This window comes from Crocodylus porosus, unplaced genomic scaffold (assembly GCF_001723895.1).
Source record: "Crocodylus porosus isolate Cpor-Errol unplaced genomic scaffold, CroPor_comp1, whole genome shotgun sequence".
NCBI classification, from domain to species: Eukaryota; Metazoa; Chordata; order Crocodylia; family Crocodylidae; genus Crocodylus; species Crocodylus porosus.
Window position 1 is genome coordinate 3,875,320 of NW_017728922.1, and position 22,113 is coordinate 3,897,432.

Genomic DNA, 22,113 nt, shown 5'->3' on the forward strand with positions numbered 1-22,113 from the left:
CTCACTCCCTCCCTCCTCGCCCAGGACACGTGAAGCGCAGCCGGGGACTCCGCTCCCGGGCCCGGGCACCATGGCCAACCAGACCTGGGGCTTCGGCCCGTCCCCGGGCAACGGCAGCGCCGGCCAGACCCTGGGGAAGATGCCGCAGCCGCCGCTGGAGCTGCAGGTGGCGACCATCCTGCTGGTGCTGCTCATCTGCGGCGTGGGCATCGCGGGCAACGTGATGGTGGTGCTGGTGGTGCTGCGCACCAAGCACATGGTGACCCCCACCAACTGCTACCTGGTGAGCCTGGCCGTGGCCGACCTGATCGTGCTGCTGGCGGCCGGGCTGCCCAACATCTCCGAGGTGGTGGCGTCCTGGGTGTACGGCTACGCGGGCTGCCTGTGCATCACCTACCTGCAGTACCTGGGCATCAACATCTCGGCCTGCTCCATCACCGCCTTCACGGTGGAGCGCTACATCGCCATCTGCCACTCCATCAAGGCCCAGCTGCTGTGCACCGTGTCCCGGGCCAAGCGCATCATCGCGGCCGTGTGGCTCTTCACCTCGCTCTACTGCCTCATGTGGTTCTTCCTGGTGGACACGTCGCGGGTCACCTTCGCGGACGGGGCGCAGGTCAGCTGCGGCTACCGCGTCTCCAGGACCCTCTACCTGCCCATCTACTTCCTGGACTTCGCCCTCTTCTATGTCATCCCGCTGGGGGTGGCCACCGTGCTGTACGGCCTCATCGCCCGCATCCTCGTCAGCAACCCGCTGCCCGCCACGCCGCAGCACGCCCGCCCGGGCCAGCCCGCCAGCTGCATGAAGCTGTCCTGCCGGGGCAACAGGGGCGCGCTGAGCTCCAGGAGGCAGGTACGGCCCGGCCCGGGCGGGCAGCCCTGCGGGGGGAGCAGCTGCCCCGCTAAGCCCCCCGCTCCCAGCCCCGGGATCCGCGGGGCGGACGGGTGGCCCGGGAGGGGACGCCGGATGCGGCCCGGGGGCTGCCGCTTCATTGCCTCGAGCCCCACGGTGCACCGGATGGGAGCCGGTTCAACGTGCGTGTCAGGCTCGGCTGGGATAGCGGCCGGGCAAGCGCCAATTACTCCGCGGCTGCTAATGAGCGCCGCTGTCCGCAGCCGGCTGGTGCTGAGCAAGCCTCTGCCTGCGAGCCGAGCCGGGCCGCGGGGAGCGGAGGAGCCGGGCCGGCCCGGTGCCGTCAACCCGCCTTCCTCCTCCTTCCCCCCGGGGCACCAGCCCTGCTCCGGGCCCCCCCGGGCCCGAGCCCCCGCGGGCAGGGCTGGTCCCGGCTCCCCGGCCCTGTGCGCTCTCCTCCCCTCTCTCCTTTCAGACCTCCCCGCTGGTCTTTACTGCACACCACCGCCCGAAGAGCCCTTTCCTTCGGGGATCAGTCACAGGAGCCGGGGTTTCCCTTTCCAACACCTAGTGAGCTGCCAGCTCCAGCTTTGTAGGTCAACTTTCCCATTTGGGTTTAACTGGCTTTGTCAAACCCAGAAGCAGATCTTGCCACTGGGAAGCTGCTGCCACTTTTTTGTGACTTCACTCTTTTGTGCTTGCAGGCAAGCGGGCCCCATTCTCAGCCAGTCTTACACTGAGCTCCTCCTTTTTACACCGGCAGTTTCACTTGTCATGCCGGATTAGCTACCCTGCCCCTGGCTGCCAGGCAGGACTGTACTGCAAAAGGTACTAAATGAATCTAAGCAGGAGTTCATTACACCCAACAGACAGATGATGGTGAAACTCCGGCTGAATCCAGCAGAGTCCCGTAGCCTGATTTCTTATGCTGTGTGTTCGCCTTTCTGTTTACCTCTTGGCCTTTCCCCTTCCCCTAGAATGACTTAGATCACATACTTCTAAAGGAACAGCAGCATCTGAAATAAATGAAAATAAAAGACTTTGGAAGTAACTGAGGGTCTCCTTGGAAGGTGTGGAGCTGTCACTGGCAGGCTGGCACTCAGGAGCTAGGTGGAAGACTTGCATTTTTGAGGCCAAATCTAGCCCAGTGCAACTCCATTGACTTCTCTGAAAGAATCCTATGTGCTTAAATCCAGGCTAAATTTGGCCCATAGAGTTTGTAAACACTGTAGCTCGATACTGCCAATTGTGTGAAGCTGGTTGGAAAATAAGATATTTTTGGCACTTTGCGGGATGTGGGAGGAAGTATCTGCCTCTTTTTATAGCACCAGATTTCAAAATGTGGAATTTTTCAGCCATCTCAATTGCTGAATGTGGGGTGAGGTAAAGGTATACAGCTCCGAGTGCAGGCATGGAGGGCTGCTTTTCTCTATCACATTTTCCATTCATTTCAGCTGTAACTTTGCTTTCCCAAGACCTGTTGATACCCCTCTTGCATCCAAGGCACAGTGTTCCTCAACACTGGAAACACACTGGCATGCTGCCGTCTTTACTCCTAATGAGGCCTTTATAATATTTTAAAACTTCTCCTTTTGTCTTGTTTCTTATGGCCTTTCTGGTTTGTTGTCACGTGAGGGTCACTGGCTGAGACCTGAGATGGTTATACTCTCTTTTACTGAGCTCTTCACCTGTTGATTTTGAAGTACCTTATAAAGATGAACTGGTGTTGCATGACAAAGGTGCTTTATTATACAAATGAGAAAACAGAGGCACAGGAGGGTGCAGTGAGATGCACAGGGCCACAAAGCAAGTCAGTGGCAGAAGTGTGCACATCTCTTGCTTCCTACCCCTGTCTGCCGGACTTCATTGCCTCCTTCTGTATCCATTGAATTAGGCAGACTCCACTGAATCATGCAGTTTGCTTAGGACTTCTCTGACAGGGAAAATGGATTACTGTGGAAGTTAAATGTTGGTATTGTCAATCTCTCTCCTGAGAGGCATGCGAGACAGGGAGCAAGAAGACATCTTTCAAGTGCCTCCTGAGCTCCACCAGCATAACTGACAACTGGTGTCTCCTTTCAGGTTGACTGAATGGTGTAAAGATCACTTGAAGAGCTTTTTCCTCATATCCTTTTCCCTGCAAGCAGCTGCAGCAGCCCCACAAGGGGTCAGAGATGGTAACACAGTTGCTGTTGTAGGTGCAACCTGACAAAAACACAGGTGGGAAGGACCAAGTGGGGGAATGTCTGAGGCCTGCAAAGGGAACAATCAGAAGGTGGGAAATAAACTGTGGGGAATGAAAATGTGCACCCTTGATATTTGCACAGCTCCAGCACGTGAGGCTTTTGGCCGTTTCTCAGTTGCTGCAGCCTCTTTTATTTTGCTAACACCCTGGTTCCATTTTCACAGAAAGAAAAGGGCATGAAAAGATTTTAAAACCTGCTTTTTTAGTCTCATTTTTCTGTTGCCATCTTGTTAAATTTGACAGCAAACCATTTTCATACATTAAAAACACCTGAAAATGCTCTACAGATTTGGAGGGATGGTTAAGGCTGAAGAAAATAGGACCAGATATACCTTTCACTTAGAATAGTAAATGTTGGCAGCAGCTCCAGTGACATCAATCAGAGACAGAGAGTCAGGTCCATGGAGTGACACCGTCCATTATCTGCCAGGAGACAAAGTAACCCAACCTCTCAGCTGGAGAATATCCAAATCATTTGTTCAAATGCCAACTTTGACTTATCTGTAGTCATGCTGTAAGCTCATACTACTTGCCTGATTAGTCTTTTTTATTATCCAATGAGCCTTTGAGGTAGAAAAATGTTTCTTTAATATCTGAGATCCATCCATCTTTAACAGCAAATTGGTTAGAGCTCAATGCACTTACTAGAATTTAGAAAGAGAACTGGAGAGAAGACAATAATGGAAGAGTTTGGAGCAGGCCCTGAATTAGGGAGCTAAATATTACTTTGTGGATTTATCTTCTAGCTTTTTTATAAAGAAAAAAAAAGAAAGAAAAGAGGTAGAGAGAGAAACAAAACTCAGCGGAAGCACCTGAGAGCCTCCTGTTAGTGAGAATCATTTACAGAGTAATGGTCCCCTTAGGGCCACACTGTGATTTGTTGATGTACATGTACCCCTAGGATCCTTTGTAAATGAAAATTACAGAATGATTGGCATGTCTAAGTGTATCCAGTGTAATATTTGGGATTTTTATAACCTCCTATTTGATGGGCGTTAAAGGAGTTCAGATGACACTGAGCTATTTCACGTGTGTCTAAATCTGCATATCATTATATTGCAATAGTATCTAGGGTCCTTGATTATCTTGGGGTCCATTGTACCCCATAAGGTGCCCCATATTGTACCCCATATTGCACAAACATAAAATAAATGATATCCTGTACCCCAGATAGCTTACAACAGATCTGCAAAAGATAAAAGCCACCAAATATACCTCACAGAAAAACCGCTTACTGGCAAAGCATTCAAGAGATTCTCCCCCAATTGTTTCAAATGCCTGTGATTGATCAAGTGTCTGTATCTGACTAGTGTACAGTATATTTAAGTCCAAAATAGCTTTTCTGCATGTTTGACTAGGGGGTTCTGCTGTCATGGCACCCTTTTCATGCTCTTGTAGCAAGCAGTGTGAGCACTGAGATGGAAAAACTCTCCCTGGATGGCACAACTACCTAGATGGGGTGTGTGTCTGAAAACATTCTCTCATGCCATGTTTTTAGAAGATTTTATTTCGTGTGATTCCAACTGCGTTTAGTTTACGGCATCCTCCTGTTTCACAGCTCTTCAAAACATAGCTGTTTACAAAGATAGTGACAGAGGAAGATGCATCATTTTGCCATTTGAACCATTATCAAACAACTGTGAGATAAGCCTTCTTCTTGAAGCTTGTCTCAATCTCACTAATAACTGCTTCAAAAATGTATTACTAACCTCTGTCATTAGAATGAGACACAAAGCCAAAACGTTTGATCATATGAGATCACTCCTTTTTTATCAGACTAAATGTACTCTCCACAGTATCATAGCTGATCCCCTTATATAATAGTCATTTGCCTTTCTGCATCACCAGTGCATTTTCATTTGGACATTAATTCCTCTTCACTTTGTGGTGTGAACATTGGTATTATTGTGTACTCTTAAAAGGCTGACACATTCGACCCCAGGGATGGTTGTATTTCACTAGTAGGACAAGTGATTCCAGGTTTTCAACAAAAGCTTCAGACATAGCTGAATTTAAAAAAAATTGTTAAAAGTTTTGAAGCATTTATTTTTAAAGGCTACAATTTTAATTTATTCTTCCCAGCTAGGGACTGAATCGTCAAAGGCAAAGCTGTTCTCACAGCAGTTTCATCTGGAGATGGACATAACCTCAAAGCTCATGGGAAATCTTGTTCACATAAGTATACCAGCCTGGTTTTGCAGCCCCAGAGTTCAGAGAAGGTCACCCACCTTTGGAAACATATCTGAACCAAATCAGAGTTAAAAAAACTATTGAGGGTCACCCAACACCCATAACATTGATGCATGTTTCTACTGTAGATTCAGATTAGCATTATATCTTTTTTTTGTCTGAGTCAAGGGCCCCATATTACATGTTGAGGCTTTATTTCTAGGAACATACATAGGAAATGGTGTATTGGATTGGAGCAGCAATCCAAGTATCACATCTTCAGCAGAGGCCAACACCAGACACTGAAAAGGAAAATGCAAGAAACCCTTTCCATAGGGAAAGTTTCATTCTAGTCCCAATTAGTTAGAAATTGGCTAATGCCTCAAAACATCTGGGTTTATATTAATGTAGGGCAGGGGGAGGCAACCCCCAGCATAGGTGCCAGAGTATGGCATTCAAAGGCATTTTGCTTGGTACGTGTGGGAAATGGCTGGGGCTACACAGCCACAACAAGGATTGGGTCCCTCGTGGCTCCTGCGCCACATGCACACCAACAAGTTGAAGTTGAGGGGGTTTTTGGCACCTTGCCCAAATGTTGCTGACCCCGATGTAGGATTTGATCCTGCACTGCTGACATGAATGGAAGTTTTGTTGTTAGCTTCCCTTGCTATCTTATAGGGCTTACAAGTGCTGGGCTCTTCTCATGAGACATATAAAAGACATAAGGAAGCTTCAATAGCCTGTGGAGACATAACAAGATACATTAACCCCTCTGCTTCCAGGCCATTAATACAAAAGCCCAAAGCAGGGACAAGCAAAAGTCTCAGGCCTTACTTGGTTTATAGATCTATGGAAATGATGTGTTTATCAGGTGTTTATAAATATCTGATCTGATAGATAAAAAAAAATAAGATTATTTTATCAGATAATAATAGTGATAAGAAAGGCAGTAGAATTTCTTTAAATCACTACAGCCTAGTTTAAAATGCTCCAAGGGTGCATATATACCTTTATGTATAAAGTGAGGCTGATGGTCTAAGATGAAATAAAGGTAAGAGAGCAGATATCTGTGGACACTAGGGTAAATGAAAGGAAACAGGATGACATTCACAGTCTCAGAAGCAGTTACTTAAAACAGGACTGTGGCAGAAGAAAGGGGTGATGGGAAGCCACCACACTCTGGAGGTCTTCTTTAGGTGACATTCAGCAGGGAAGGAGATGCTGAATGGGACTGCAAAGCGAAAGCAATCTCTTCAAAATAAGCTGGTCACACTAACCTCAATGATTGCTGTATAATGTAAGCTGTGAACCTGGAACCAGTGGAAACATTTTCATAATACAAAGAGGTAAAAGCCCTGCCAGGAGCTGCATTGGAACCCAAGGTGCCAATTCAAGCACGGTTTGAGAACCCCAGCTTGGAGTGCAGTTGTTCTGTAAATTAAAATGGACTTCATCCTTAGGGCTTCCCAGTGGAATAAATTCTGCCACTTTTCTTTGGCACAGGCTTTAAAAGAGATGGTTGTGGATTAGCTCATTACAGCAAACAGCTCTCATCATTCCAGACATTAGAATTAGATGTTGTATATTGTGTGTGTAATGGTTTTTGGAAAACTTCCCTGTGAATTTCTGCTTTACTACGAGAATGGTGTGAGGTTTAGGTGAGGACAATTTTGTGATTATTTTGTGTGGAGCTGACTACGAGGAAATCAGTACATCCCACAGAGAAGAACCTTGTTGAAGGAATAGGAATGCAGAAGGCATTTAAGAGAGACATTTTACGAACGTCTCTTCCTGCATGTACTTATGCTCCTACCAACATGTATACACTTGACATTGAGTCAGCAAACAGCGTACTTGGAGGCAACTATAATACTTGTTCCTGTCTACACTTTAAAAATGCCTTTATGGTCTCTATTATTTCACTAACCCTGAGTGACTGACAGATAAAACACCAGAGCCAATCTGAAGGGAGGGTGAGAGGGCTGTGAGGAATGATGGGCAGGTGACCTATCCTTCCCTTTCCCTTTGATTTCAAAGGGCAGTGCAAGCATGGTCATTGAACACCCACAGACACCACCTCTAGGTTGTTAGGGCTGCTCACAACTGTGACATCAACATGCTAGGACTAGACTTTGCCTTCACATCCTGGATATATTTAGGGTTTATACGGTGCAGTCTATGCACGCTGCAAAATACCCTATATATCTAGACAAAGTGAGGCTCAAAAGTGTCATTTTCTTTTGCTTACAGATATTTAGTAAGTGATAAGTAAACACTTAGAGATATTTAATAAGTGAACAATAGTGCTTTTTATGCTCAAGACATCCCATGTGGGACAAGGAGATGGCCATGAGTTGGAGATTACCAGTAACTTTTTGCCTTATTATAATAATAAAGCAAAGATACCACAGCAAATGCTTCTGTGTGAGAGGAGGGCAGACCCTTTACCCATGGTGCTGATTGCTGGTAGTTGTAGTCAAAGGAGACAGCTGAGTTTCTGGAAGTGAAAGATTATTGTAGGAGGGAGTTACTTAGACTAGAAAAAAGCTCCAACTCAGATGTTTTATCTGATCCTTCTCTCTTGGTATGTGTCTGACTCACTCATCTCTACTATCTGGGATCAAACACAATTGCCATCTGAGCTGTTTAGAGATCCTTGTTGATCTTTCTAACTACCAGAGCCCTTACTGTCACCCACTCTCCTTCTTTCAGGTTAAAGGTAAGTATCTCTGCACTGTAAATGAGGCTGAATGGCTTTTAGATGGAGTTTACCAATGTTCTTTGGAGCATTTTGTCTAATTTCACCAACGCTCTCTAGTAAGATAACAGTTAGACTTCTCGTTTAGGTTCCCTAAGAGCATGATTCAGTTGTAGTTTGGGACCAGCTCAAGGACATTTTCATTTTCACAGATATACTCCCCCAACCTCCCTCTTACACACGCCCACCTATGTGGTAGATTAGGCTTATTTTTAATTGAAATATGATGAGGAGAATTTAAGATGTTAGAAAATGTTAAATCTATCAACCCCTTAAGCCCGTCCTGCTTTGCAACAACTTCCTGTAGTCAGTAAAACAGCTCCCGCCTACTAAAGAACAGAGTTGTACTTAGTATAGGAACAGGTGCTTTCCTCCTTTAGTCTAAGAAAGTGGACAGCTGACACCATCTCTCATGATTCGACTGGCTTCCTCTCCAGCCCCCACCTGCCCCCTATTAAACAGTGAACTAGGGACCCCCAATGACTATTTTTTCCACTGTATGTCTTTGCTTTCCTCAATGTAAAAAGGCAGGGTGTATCACTGTTGCTTAAAATTGCTTTAGCAGATCAGTACCAGGCCTGGTTCGCAATTGATCTGTGCCTTATGGTTATTTATTGCCAGTGTATGTTCAGTGCAACATGCTACCAGATCACAGCTGTAGCATCTTATAACTGTTTTCTACCATTTCTTTCATAAGTCATCAGACATTATCAAGTAGTTATCCAACCTGCTTTATACTTTTTCTCTCACTTAAAAGCCCTCCTTACACTCCCCATTTAACACTCATAGCCAAGATTTAGAGCTTACTGTACTTCAGTTGTTTAATTACAATTACAAAGAAAGGATGATTAGTCACTGTGTTCTGTAGCCACTTGCTTCACTCTCCCAGGCATCTTTCCAGCACAGGCTTGATCCAAAGCTTGCTTAAGTCAATGGAAAAACCCTGATTAATTTCAATGGGTTTGGACCAAGCCCCAGATCTCTAATACTCATTTTTCTGCTTATCTTAGTGGAAAACAATCCCTTTAATGTATGTTCAAACAGAACAAGGGTGCTTGTCTTTAGTCAAATTAATAAGAAGCATAGTCTGTTCTATGCACACAGGAGACCAGTCTAAGTAAAACAAATATTTGTAGAGGTGAATACAATGTTGAATGAAACTGAACTCAGGGTTGCCTCAGACAGGCAGTTGGTTGCATTTTACCGTAGGTTTCAGCTGATTGTACAGCTTTGCTCAACCTGTAATTTCAAGTTCTCTTACAGAAACAAACTGCTGTCAAACCAACAGTGGAATCTTTGCAAACCAGAGAAGCAGGTAAAAGCACAAACTCAGTGGGAACTATTCAGACCATGTACAGAGAAAAGCTAATGTTAGACATTCTAGGCCAACTGGTTGGCATAGATAGCTCAATCCCTGGCTTTGGTCCTTTCACACACAGCGCATAACTTGGGAACTCTCTGTGTTCTGTGTGCATTTGTCTCTATGCTGGGCTGATTCTCTATGCTGACCACTACTTTTCTAGAGGGATGCTTTGTTCCTCATTATGTGGAGTGGTTTACCCCAGTTAATTGCTGTAACAATATTTCTTATGTTGATTTTTTTAAGCTATTAAAATCGTTAGCATCAGGTTCAGCACCCTCATTGTCATTATTGATTGCAACATCCTGGTTGGCACATGCAAATATTCATCCTCAAGATTACCATTTTTGGAATTGGTAAAGCCCATCCTCCTCCTCATCCTCATCCTCAGGACATCATGCATCTCCCATCACCTGCAGTGGTAAATAGCAAATCTTTGCAAACTGTCTTGTAATTTATTTGGGAATTAATCAATATGTTATATGTTAAATTAGTATATAATGGAATATATATTTTACATACATATTTAAAGATGGGGAAGAGAAACCTTGTCATTGCTATACATAGTTATGTGACAATTGCAAAAAGTGCTTGGGGCACTTATCCTGTATTTTGTTGCTTTGATGCCTCTGGAGACAGAAGCAGAATTCTTTATTCCTGGATCATCAGTGTGAGTTATGTGGGCATCTATTTTGCTGCTCTGTTATTGTGCATCACTGACCTGAAACACACCCTCTCTATGGGCAGAAGATAGCACATTCTACATGGCCCAGGCACAAGAAGTGTCCTTGTGCCACCATGAAGTTGCATGCACAAGGCTTCCTCTGGCTTCCAAGCCTGGTTGTAATCCCTTTCAGTTCCAGGTGCCACTTTGCAACATTTCACCAATCGAAATTCTAGCAGCAAGCATTATAGAGGAATATGATACCTGTAACCAAGTAAAAAACATATTTTCAAAGAACCAGAAAAGAGGATATGAACTTGACAGAAATGTGCTCTCAGAAGAAAAATTACACGCACCCTTTTTTCTCTTTTTTTAACATTTAGGGGTGCATTTACCTTGAATACACACTCACTGCTGTTATAAACATGTGCTTTGCATCCTGTGTATCCAATAAATAAGTGCCGAACAAATAATAATCATCAACCAGGGAAACAGTTGCCTGTAACTGATTAGTATTATTGTGGAATTCCAATACAAGTAAAAAGGTTCAAAATATATGAGAGAGAGAGAATAGCTTTGGATTCTCAATACTTTCTTGTTTCTGTTGAGTCAACATTGCACTTTCCTAGTATGTGGCATCTTTTTAAAACAATGTTAATTAACTACTTTATGCAACCTCCCCCCTTACCCCTTTTGTCTGAAGAGACTGGGAATTTATGCAAAACACTGGGTGCTCTAACACCAGTGTCTGGCAGAATCGTTTGTATTTGAACTGTTTAAACTGAGCAGAAAGCCAATGGGGTCTGAACAAGCCATTATATCTGCAAAGTAATTTCAGTGCCTCTTGCTTGGGCTTTCAGCTCTGCACATAAGATAGATTCCCCTTCAAATGTTGTTGTTAAAAGCAATTTTCAAAATTGCATTCAATCATAGAAATTCTGACCTCCTTGGGCATTTCCAGTTCATCTCCTTCAAAGGAAGATTGTTCTTAACAGGGTTTTAAATGTCTTGAATGATGATGGGACACCCACCACAAAACTATTACTTGTATCAAATAGGTTCCCATGGGGTGAAATGCAGAGAAGTTGCTCAATATCTGTGTACCACTGTAAGCCTTTAAAATAAAGGGGAAATAAAGCTTAGGTGATGCACAGTCCTTGAAGTGATATTTTATATAGTTTTTAAAGTTGAAAGATTCTGTTAGAGAAGATGTAACATCAGCTTCTCTTTTCCCCCCCTCCCTTAACCTTCAAGGTTACCAAGATGTTGGCTGTGGTAGTGATCCTCTTTGCTGTCCTATGGATGCCTTATCGCACATTGGTCGTGGTCAACTCCTTCATGGACCCTCCTTACCTGAACATCTGGTTCCTCCTCTTCTGTAGGATGTGCATCTACCTGAACAGCGCCATCAATCCCATCATTTACAACCTGATGTCTCAGAAATTTAGAGCTGCTTTCCGAAAATTATGCAAATGTGAGCAGAAAAGGACTGAAAACACCACTCAGTATAACATCCCAGTATACTACAGTGTCATGAAGGACAATTCCCATGATAGCTCTGATCATGATGTTACAGAACAAGAAGATCTAAATGGTTTTCCTCCCATGGCAAAGAAAAGTAAGCTTTTCAGCTAAACATAGTGACCCAGAAGCAAATAGTCCTTGAAAAGTTTGTGGTTACATATGCACTGCCTGGAATTGCCTATTGAAATTGTTTCTGCAATGTGTGTACAGCATGCAGCAAGCTTAATTTAATAGCTCCCTAGAGCATTTAACAAAATAGATTCTTAGAGGGCAAATTAATTTGCTTTTCCTTTATGTTAATTTATTCTCAGCGGGTACAATGTGTTAGACATTGGTCAAAATTTTGCATCATTAAAGAGCCTGTAGTTAATGTGACAGTGCAATGAAGTTTCCTGCTATGTGCAAACATTTGTACTTGTTGAGCTGGGTCAGAGCTTCCAGAAATCTCCAAAGGAAAAAAAATCAAGGGTGGATTTGGGTCTTCAGTATTAAATCTTCTCCATTAACCTCTGCCTTTCACCTGGTGTTTAAGGACCAGTGAACTGCTAGAAAGACTGCCTTTCTGGTAGGACATAAAACTGAGACCCAGGCCACTTGAAGTCATTAAATAAAATCCCATTATCTCTTTCAATAAAAGGAGTGGTGTTTGCTGAAGACATTAGAACTCATTTAAATTCAGATAATTTTATCTTTCCAACTCTAAATTTTGCCAGCAGTTCCAGTGGTGGATGAGGTACTTTTCCTTTTCAGTAGGCCGTTGTGGGATGTTGCTGTTAAAACAGGCATTACACTGTACACAAAAATGGCTACATTTCCTTAGCTGATGAATCAGCTATTTACCATCAACAATTTGTATAAAGTGACTTTGACTTTATCATGGTGAATGGTACCATACAGATGTATAATAGTCTCATTTTTAATTGTTGTTACAATCTTGGAAGAGGAGTATATGTTCATACTTCTACATGTCAACAAAACCATGTCAAAGGAGCTTGTCCCCTGCTTGAAGCTGACACTCATCTGTAATACCACTTAGTAAGAGCAACAGCCAGTCACCAGTAGTATTTCTTGTGGGAGTATTTTCACTCCCAGGCAGTAAAACAGCACTGTCTGTAACAGCAAGCACCACTTAAGAGCAACACAGCATTGAACAGCACTTAAAGCGGAGAAAGTTGCATTGACTGGAAGGAATATTCTCAACCCTAATATTTTTCTGTATTAAAAATGGCAGTATTCAGTAAGACCAGTGAGTAACAGCAACAATCTCCCTCAGCACTATGAGCTCAGATTTTCACCATGCGTTAGACATCGTGTTTCATTACTGTGGAGGTTTACTCTACCTTACAGCACCACATCCTTAGAAAGTGGTGGGTGCTACTTTTAGAGCACAAATTTGCAGGTATCCCGATATCTACACAACAGAACTTGGGAATTCTGTCCTCTGTTATGCCCAAACTGGAGACTATATAGCACATATTTATTTTTGGTGTGATGTGTGTATATTATACTGTCTTTTATTTAATGGTCTTGTTAAAAAATAATTGTAGGGCAAAGAAAATCTAAAAAAAATATTTTAAATATATTCAGATAATTCTTGAACATTCATATTTGTGGACATAACAGTGTTTCTTTGGGAATTTAGTAGCTGAATTGTCATAAATGTCTGCTAGGATGTTACAAACACAGTTTCTCCTTTTGTTATTATTACTGGAAGGTCTGTTCACAGATTTGGACATCACTTCAACTGGATGGACATTCCAGGGCTACAGTGTGAGAAAACTGAACTGCTCAAACATCTGCTGAAGCAGCAAGAAAAACAAATCTCTTACCAGTGATATTTAACCTTCTCCCTTATTTAGAAGTCACAGTGCTTGAGATTAACATGCATTTCAGAAAGAATCAGTGGGAACAGGGTTTATCACCCAGTCATTTGGTCTGAAGGACTCACACCACCAGTCAGGTTCTAGGAAAGGTATAATGAAAAATCAGAAAGCTGCAGTACACATGAAAACCTGCCATGATCAGTTATATCATATTAAAAGGAGACTGAGTGAGTCACCAAATAATCCTCACACAGCAGTTCTAGCTGTTTTCTTGGTTTATTATGGGGCGATTTTATGTTATCCAGCAGGTAAGCAAGTTTCATTTGTATATATGCTCATGATAAGTAGTGAAGTCTTATTGTTACTATTAATTTGTATTCTGGTGGCATCTGGAAGCCCCATGGTACAAAATAGCTCCCCTACACTTGGTGCAGTAACATACATCTAATGAAAAGACAGACCTACCCCAAAAAGCAGAGAGGCTAGGAAGTACAGAGAGTACTAAAGTGTACACAAGATGAGTGACAGAGAACTGCTTTCTGATAGACAGTCCAGCTCTTCCAAGGATGGATGGTTTACATGCTGATAAAAATAATAAGCCAATAATAAAGACTGCACAGAAGGAAGAGCCAGGGCAACCTCAGCAGGGGTGTTCTGATAAGTATTATTTAGATTGTTTTCCCTCTCAAATGTTGTATCTCTGCACAGCAAAACAATGCTATTTGCCTATGTGGGAATCTCTTCCTGTCTGCCTTTGGATTAATTGCAAAGCAGATATAATTCAGAGAGGAGTCCAGACTAAAACCCTAATATCAGAAGACCTCCTCCCCCAGTCATCACCAGATGGGCCATCACCAAATGGACCATCCATTTTATGGCTAGTCCCTATATCTACAGCATTAAGACTGCAAATCCAAATCTTGTGGTGCTCAAAGCCTGAAAATTAATTCTGCAGCTTTGCCTAAACTCTGATCTGTCGTGGCTGATTCACAAACTAAAATGATCTTTGGCTACTGACCCTGGTGGAGTAGACACAGAAAACCAATTTAATAAGGGGGAGCGATGGGTGTATAAGGTAAAAGCCTGTGAGAATGATTAACTCAAATATTAAGCCTCTAGTCTTAATAAGCCAGTTGGTTTTTGTGCCCATGTTCAGCAACACAGTGAAGGCAATCTAATTTGAACTGGCCATGAAAATGGCATTAAGCCTCTTGCACTTAAAGCCACCAGTAGCTAGCAGCTCATTTATCCTTTCTGTGTAACTGAGGGGAGGGGATGTAATACTCCAATAAGTAACCTGACAACCAAATGCTCTGTGCAAATGCTGAGATGGAAGGAGTTCAGGGCACAGGGATCGCTGCATACAATGAAGGTGGGGGGGGTTGCTTTGCTGATTGGCTTGGGTCAGACGTTTTTCCTGTCATGTTTAGCACTTGGTGGGCGTGCTGGGTGAAGCTGAGATGAACGGTGTGTTCTACATGTTAATAAGGAGCACAGAGAGTAGTACTTCCACTGACTGGGTAATAATTTCAAGCAGACATTTATACTGAAATCTGGATCAGGCTCTGTCTTTTTTCACAGAATCAGGTCCCCCTGTTTCCTCTTTCTAGAGCTTCAGTCTTTGAACACAGTAGGTGTGCAGTAGGCATGGGCTGTAGATAAACAAGGCTCAGATCAAAATGGCTAATGCTCACCAAAGAGTGAGTCCTGATATCCAGCCAGGCATAAGATGCATTGTAATGTGTTTGAGCCCAAAGTTTGTGCTTGCTAGATCTGTACAAATAATCCTAGGTTCAAAGATGGCCCTGGGAAACAGCAACTTTTATTCAGGGATTTATTTGTCACTTTCTATTGCTAATCATCCAAAACTTGGCTGGATCTCTGGGGAAAATCAGACTTGGTGGCCAATTTCTAGGGTGATGATGACAATAGTCAGGGCTGGACACAGACATGGGTGAACTGGGTGGCCACTCAGGGCCCAGACAGAAAGGGGTCCCAAAAATGGTAATTTTTAAATTATTATTAGCATTATGTCTGGTGAAGGGGGCCTGATACTAAAAGTTCACCCAGGGCTGCCAGGAGTCTAGGGATAGTGCTGACAATAGTTAGCTTCAGTTTAGATATCATTCCCAAACTGTCTGTCTATGGAGCAGCTCTCACTGGTTACCCAATAAAGCCACAGCTCTCTTGGCTCCTTCCCAAATTGTATAGATTGTCCCTTATTTGCAGTGAGGGATTGCTGCCCTGTTCTACACAGCTCTCGACACATCTGGCAGGGAGGCAGCATGAGCTCAGAACAGAGAGGATCACAGGGTCTGTCTGAGCGCAGCAGTCACAATAAAGAGCCCCTCTATCTTGGTCCCAGCAGCATCTCCTTTCTCTTCAGGAATAAGACACATCACAGGATGACTTTGCCTCTTTGCACCTAACTGCAGTCGGCTCGTCTGGGGTGAAGTAATCACCAGAAACTGGCCCAGTCTCTGCTCAGTATTTACCACCTCCTTCTGGACACACAATTCTTGAGGGGAACTGTACGGATACTTCTCTTCCTTGCGATGCCTCCACCGCTCCTGCTCCGACCACCCGTGGGCATGTGGGTTCCTTCTGAGCTGCGGCTGTCAGAACCCTGTACTCACCTTCCCACTTCCCTCTCGACCCACAGGTATTTGCTGGTTTAGACTCATTGCTTACATCGCAAAGCTAGCACAGGCACCGTTTCCCCCATTTTCATGGTAGAATAAGTTTTATAACAGCCTACCTCACACTGATGTTTTCTCCAGAAGAATTTGTTAACGTGCCCTCCCACATGCATTCTAATAAGATGTTAAGCCATTAAATTGCAAGTGACAGACAGCAACAGACCATTAATGTGATCCTAAACACAATCTTAACTGATTCGCAAATAAGCAGAGTTCCAAATCGGCAGGGCTGCCTCCTCAGTGTCACTACAACAGGTCCCTAGTGTGTTGCTTGTATTTTAAACCTGTCAGTGAACTATATATTGTCTAAACAGATGTGGAATTCATCCTAGGACTTGGATGCTCTATCCTTGGTGACTGACAGCTGCTGCATGAGCACTTGCCGTGTTGAAAGTGAGCAGGAAGTCAGGAAAACGCCCCTTTAAATCTCCAGCTGCAACTTAGACGGCTCTTGGGCTTGCCCCTCCAGCAGTTGCACTGTTCATTTGTTATCTGATTGGTTTATGAAGTGACCATGTAAACCCTTACGAGGTTGTACAACCAGTTCAGAACTTTGGGAGCGAGGAAGGATCCTTACCGAGAGGTTTTAAATGCTTGTTAAAAACCCAATTTGTGCTTATTTTTGTGAATAAAAACCCTGGGTTCCCTTTGCTCTGGCTCACAGGTTTGCATTATTTGTTATTCATGAGTGCTCAGATGGCTGCTGGGTAGATGTGAAAGTGTCTGTGTAAATCCCGAAAACTCCACAAATGAGGATTCCTCAGACAATTTTTGGCGAAATTTTATCGCTCATTATTCTGATGTTTAAGAGTTTCAGTTATCTGGCTGGACTGCAGAAGCAGTATCACATGACTGTGGAGACCAATTACACATAGCAAGCAAAGCATACATAATATTTGTAATCTACCATTTGCAGACTGACAGTCTCTATGAATAATTCTGCCAGCCACTTGGGGTCAGCTTGGGATTCACCCTAACTCAACCACACACAAGGACCAACTTCCAATTCAGTATACTTCTTCTCCCTGGAGAGAAGGTAGGTGAGGAGGGGACCAAGAAACAAAGAGATGTGATTGCACTAGATGCATCTGACCCAGTCTGGCAGTTATTATGTCACATTGGTTTGAACACATTGTGATTCCAGTCTGGCAGGAAGACATCTTCATGAATCCATTACAGGCATTTCATTTTTTAAACTAGTGTGGACTTGTTATCTCTTGCAGACAACACAGAAGTAGAACCTGGGAGGGATTTGAAAGTGGGGAGGTGGATGGTAATGTCATTTTACATGTCCTCCCAGATTGGAAAAAGGAACTGCACTGAGAAGTGCAGAAAGAATCTAAGGGGAATCTGGGTCTATGGTGGGACTGGGTGTGCAGAGGGAAATAATATGCTCTCTCATGGCCTCCTATGAGCTTGCAAGTCCAAACACAAGTCTTATAGTGTCTGAAAATAAATAGATTTCTCTGGGCCTCAGTAGAAGTGATTAATCATCTTTAGTGAATATCTCCCACTTCTCCTGAGTAGAGACAGGGTGCTGCTCTTGCAGCTGGCATCCCTTCACAAAGCTGTCTGTGAGCAAGATAGCAGAGAACACAAGATGCTGGCTCATAGGTTGCCTGCCCATCAATGGATCCACTGAAAAAGGAACTCAGATTCAATGGGAAAATATTAAGAATAGATGACAGGAGAATTTATGGTGGAAGGTCCTCGACTAAGGAATGAAGGCCTAGAAAGAGTTGGAATGAACCTTACAGTGATGTTTCCACTGGAAAGGTTTTAGAATCAAGAATTAGATCAGATTATCACTGTTGCTTACTAAGATAGTAATTAATTCTCATTGCAGCAGAGGTAGGATGTGGATTCTTGATACCAGTGATATATCTGGTCACCTTTCTACCAGCTCTCAAATGATCTCCTCTTTTACAAGTGTCCTTAAATGAAATATTTCACATTAGGTGAAGCATTTGATTCTTTGTGTTTGTAGTCTGTCACAAATCAAAGTAGAATTGCTTCACTCCATTAGTAAATCTGCTCATAGTGAAGTATAGAGTCTGGGCATGTCTACTCATGCATTAACGCTGGCTTAAATTTACTGTGCAGTAAGCAGGGATAGACCAGCATCTACACATAGGGGCTGTGCGAAGCTTCAAGTACTGATTTGATTCAGAGGAGATTCAGCCTGATTCAGTGGTCAAATCTCTGAATCTGAATCAAATTGGGACCAAGTAAAAGGTCCACATTAATTCAAAGCTCTCCGAATCAATTCAGAAAAGATTCAGACAGCTTTGGTGATTCAGGCAGTGTGCGCCTGCTGCAGCAGGGAGCTGGACCTGGACTCCAAGCTGGTAAGTAGGGGATGGAGGGCAGGAGGCTGGAGGACAAGAAAGGGGACCATGGGGGGACCCCTGCCAGACCCCATTCCTTGCCTGCTCTCCCAGCCTCCCCAACTTCTGCCCACTTCCCCAGCCCCTGCCCCAGCTCCCGGTGCTTTAAAAAAAAGCCCCCACTCACCAGCCGCAGCAGCCTTGGAGCTTCTGAGGGATCATGCAGAGTCCCCCACGCAGTGAGTGGCAGGAGGAGGCAGCGGCCCAGCAGGAACTGGTGAGTGTGGGCTTTTTTAGTTTTGTTTTTTTTAAAGGGCCAGAGTTGGGCCAGGTGGGGCAGCCATGGTGAGGGCTGGGACAGTGGCCGGGTGGGGGGTCAGGGGTTCATGGTAGAGCCCCCCCATGCAGTGTGAAACTTTAATTACACACTGTACAATTTTCCTGCCAGGAACCACTGCACAACTGCAGAGTTATTATATGTTACTGTGGCATTCTGTGTATATGCCAGAGGTGCATGTGAGGTGGACACAGGAGTGAGAAATGCATGTACTCAAAGGAAAGGCAGAGAAAGAAAAGAAACTCAAGCACGTTGAAGTGAGTTTCTAGAACAGGGAAAACTATAGGTCCATTAAAGTTCCCTTCCCCTCTCCTGTGGGAATATAGGTGATACCCTATAAGCATCCATTTCTCCCTTAAACCCATTTATCCCCCCACTTAAACCCATTTCCCCCCTCTTCCCTGGCCTAGCAGCAGCTGGTGAGTCAGGCCTTTTTTTTTCAAAGTGCCAGGAGCTGGGGCAGGTGGGACAGCCATTGCCGGGGCTAGGAGAACAGGCAGGGGATGTGGCCAATTCAGAGATTTGGCCAATTCAGCCGCGGCCAAATCTCCAACTCAGATTCGGTCAGATTGAATCAGGACAGTGATTTGAATCCCAAATCAAATTACTGTCCCCCGAGTCGGCCGAATCTGAAGCTGAAGTGAATACTAGCTACTTCGTACAGGCCTACTACACATGCGCATGTTAAAGCGCATTAAAGCTGTGTGTGAATTGATTTGGGACTAAAGTTATTCCCAAGTCAGTCCACACACACAGTGTTACTACGCAGTAACTAATCAGGCGTAAATTGGATATCTGCATGATACAGGTATCAAATTTATGCTCAAGTCAGCATAAGTCACCATACTGATTGCGCAATATGGGTGTGCACATGTACACATATGTCTTTAGTGTGCAGTAATTTCGGGTCCTGCAGAGTCAATGAGCATGTGTAGATGTTCTCTCTCTGATCCAAGATATGTATGTATCAGCAGCTTCCATTGCTGGGAAGAGATGAAAAGCAGGGTCAGCCCAGGTTGTTGTGTTTGGAAGTACTGTTGATATTCTACAGATGACTTACAGAAACAATTGGTTTAGTAAAGAGCTCTCAAGTGCAGGATCAGAAGAGCTCAAGTATTCTCTAAGCAGAAGAGACTGGTTCACAAGTTCTCTTTCCCACACTCAACCTAGAATGAGGATGTTACAGTACATCAGCAGAACAATCTCTCATTGACTCCCAGCCAGTTCCCAGAAGTGATTAACTATGTTGAGGGTGTCATATGGGCTAACTGGGCTGTCACAATTATTTGTATAAAATATATTGACTAACTGGCAATATCATCCTGATTGCTAAAGGCCTATGTGATGCTTGCAGACTGCTATCTAGGTTGTAATAAACAGGGGTTGAGGAAATGTTACCTTAAGTAGATCTGATCTCAGTGTGTATCTGGGAGTGATGGTTTCATAGTAGTCTGTGCCCAAGTCATGCCTAAGGTATTTCCAGAGTTTGCAGTTTTCCAGTACATGGAGCTCTGGCCTAAGTGATCACATGTACATTATGAAGTCTTATAGGAACTAGGATTTTATCCATAGTAATTCTCTTCTGATGAATACTGGCCAATTTGAGAGCTAAAGCCCCATTAACTCAACAGTATCTGTGCAAAGAGTTTCACTTTGGGAGATTTCCATTCCAAGTGAACCTTATTTTAATTTCTTTGTTGCATTCCCAGCTTTGCCTTCTCCTTTATGCCTTCTTTTTCAGCCGGGGAAAGACATCTTCTAAAAACACGGTTCTGTTGAATATATTTTTAGCCTCAGGTCAGTGGCCAATTAATTGACATTTCTGATAATTTAGCTCAAACACAGGGCTAAATTAAAAAGGAGTTATTTCTCTTCACACTTGCCTTATCTGTTGAGTGCTGAGTGGACTGTTTATTAGTTTTGGAGGGCAAGTAAATTGCTTCAATAACAAGAAATTTAGCACACAGAGGACTGCCTGGTAAACTAAGTAGAACATCATGCGTATATTATACACCTGAGGTGTTCTGAAATGTATTACTTTCCAAAGACGGTCAATGTTTGCTGCTGCATAACTAATACCGAGACTGGATGCACTGCCCCCCTCTCGCCCCCTCCTCCCCCCAAGAATGTAATTTAGGGAACAAATCTACATTAGATAATGGTAGTAGAGTTGGATTTGATTAGGAGGACTAGGGAGGTATTTGCCAGCGCTTCCTGCTGTGATTCACTGCAGAAAGCCAGTGAAACAAGATCTAGGTAGAGAATTTAACTGCAGTACTTCCTGGTGCCTGCAAGGGGTGGTATTCACAAAAGACTAAAACGAAGTTTCACCAGCTGCTGAGGACTGTTACTTTCCCTCCAGAAAGAGCCTGTAGGTAGTGTGTGTATTTTGACCAGTTGAGGAGAACTTGGACAATTGTCATCCAAGGTGAAGAGAGGGAATTCACTGACCTTCAGCTTGCTTAGAAAGAAGCTGATGAAGGAGATAGGCAGCTGCTTGCTGTTAAAAAATAAATTATTAGCAGAATGGAATTAAAATACATCATTTAGATCTGGGCAGCTATCAACAGGAACTCACAAAGAGTACTCTGGCAAAGGGCATATCAAAAGCTTGTTCCAGCCAGAGTAAAAAATATGTAATTATATACGCAGGAGGCCAGGGGCCTGACTATTTTAAAACCTCATTATTGATTCCACTATCAATAAAGTCTCAGCTATTCAGCAGTGGATTAGCAGGGCCTGAGTCGGGGAGGCTTCCAGGTGGAATGCTTTAGATTGTATTGATGCTTAAACTGAATACAGTCTGCAAGTTGGCCAGATTTGTCAATCCAAACCTCTTCTCATTTGTCTTTTTTTCTTCTTTTTGGTACAAAAAAACTATACACATAAAAAAATTAAGCATAAAGATTACGAGCCATGAAATAAAGCAAATGGAAACCCAGTTCTATGGCTTGTTATAGACTAATGTTCTCTCTTTGTCTCCCTTCCAGAAAAGGCACTTGAACTACCTGAGGCTTATGTATACCACCAGTTGCCATCAGCTCTGGTCCCTTTTGCTTTTATCACTGGCCCTTTTCTCTTAGTTGCCTTCATTAGCCTTCCCCAGAACTTAAGCAAGAGATACTTAGAAGAGAGTGATATGAAAGGTGGAGTTCTACAAAGCCCATACTAATTCTGCAAACATCCTGCCTTCTCTTATGTTGAAGGCATTGTCTTTTGTCCTGTTGTAAAACTGTGTGGGCCAAGAGTACATTGTCACAGAATCATAGAAGTCGGGTCGGAGGGACCTTGTAGATCTTCAAGTCCGACCCCTCCCCCCGCGCCTGGGCAGGAGAAAAAACTGAGCTCAAATGA

The 22,113-nt window shown here is 43.7% G+C and overlaps 1 protein-coding gene and 1 long non-coding RNA gene across 2 annotated transcripts in view; both read left to right on the forward strand.

The window, feature by feature from the left end:
* The first annotated feature begins 29 nt into the window (after positions 1-29).
* LOC109313151 (thyrotropin-releasing hormone receptor-like) lies at positions 30-13,250 on the forward strand. Its single transcript, XM_019539605.1, has 3 exons — positions 30-853; positions 9,632-9,806; positions 11,304-13,250. Exons 1-2 carry the CDS (start codon positions 71-73, stop codon positions 9,743-9,745), a joined length of 897 nt encoding a protein of 298 aa, XP_019395150.1. The 5' UTR covers positions 30-70; the 3' UTR covers positions 9,746-9,806; positions 11,304-13,250.
* Positions 13,251-17,443: 4,193 nt separating this feature from the next.
* The window catches only part of LOC109313327, an 11,520-nt gene continuing 6,850 nt past the window's right edge, over positions 17,444-22,113 (forward strand). Inside the window, exons 1-2 of the long non-coding RNA XR_002102016.1 lie at positions 17,444-17,456; positions 19,761-19,764. This is a non-coding gene — a long non-coding RNA (uncharacterized LOC109313327). The remainder of the gene's footprint in view (positions 17,457-19,760; positions 19,765-22,113) is intronic.

Coding starts and splice junctions, on each gene's coding strand:
- LOC109313151 (XM_019539605.1), top strand. CDS start 71: ATGGCCAACCAGACCTGGGGCTTCGGCCCGTCCCCGGGCAACGGCAGC. Junction 854..9,631: donor CGCTGAGCTCCAGGAGGCAG/GTACGGCCCGGC, acceptor GATTTTTTTAAG/CTATTAAAATCGTTAGCATC.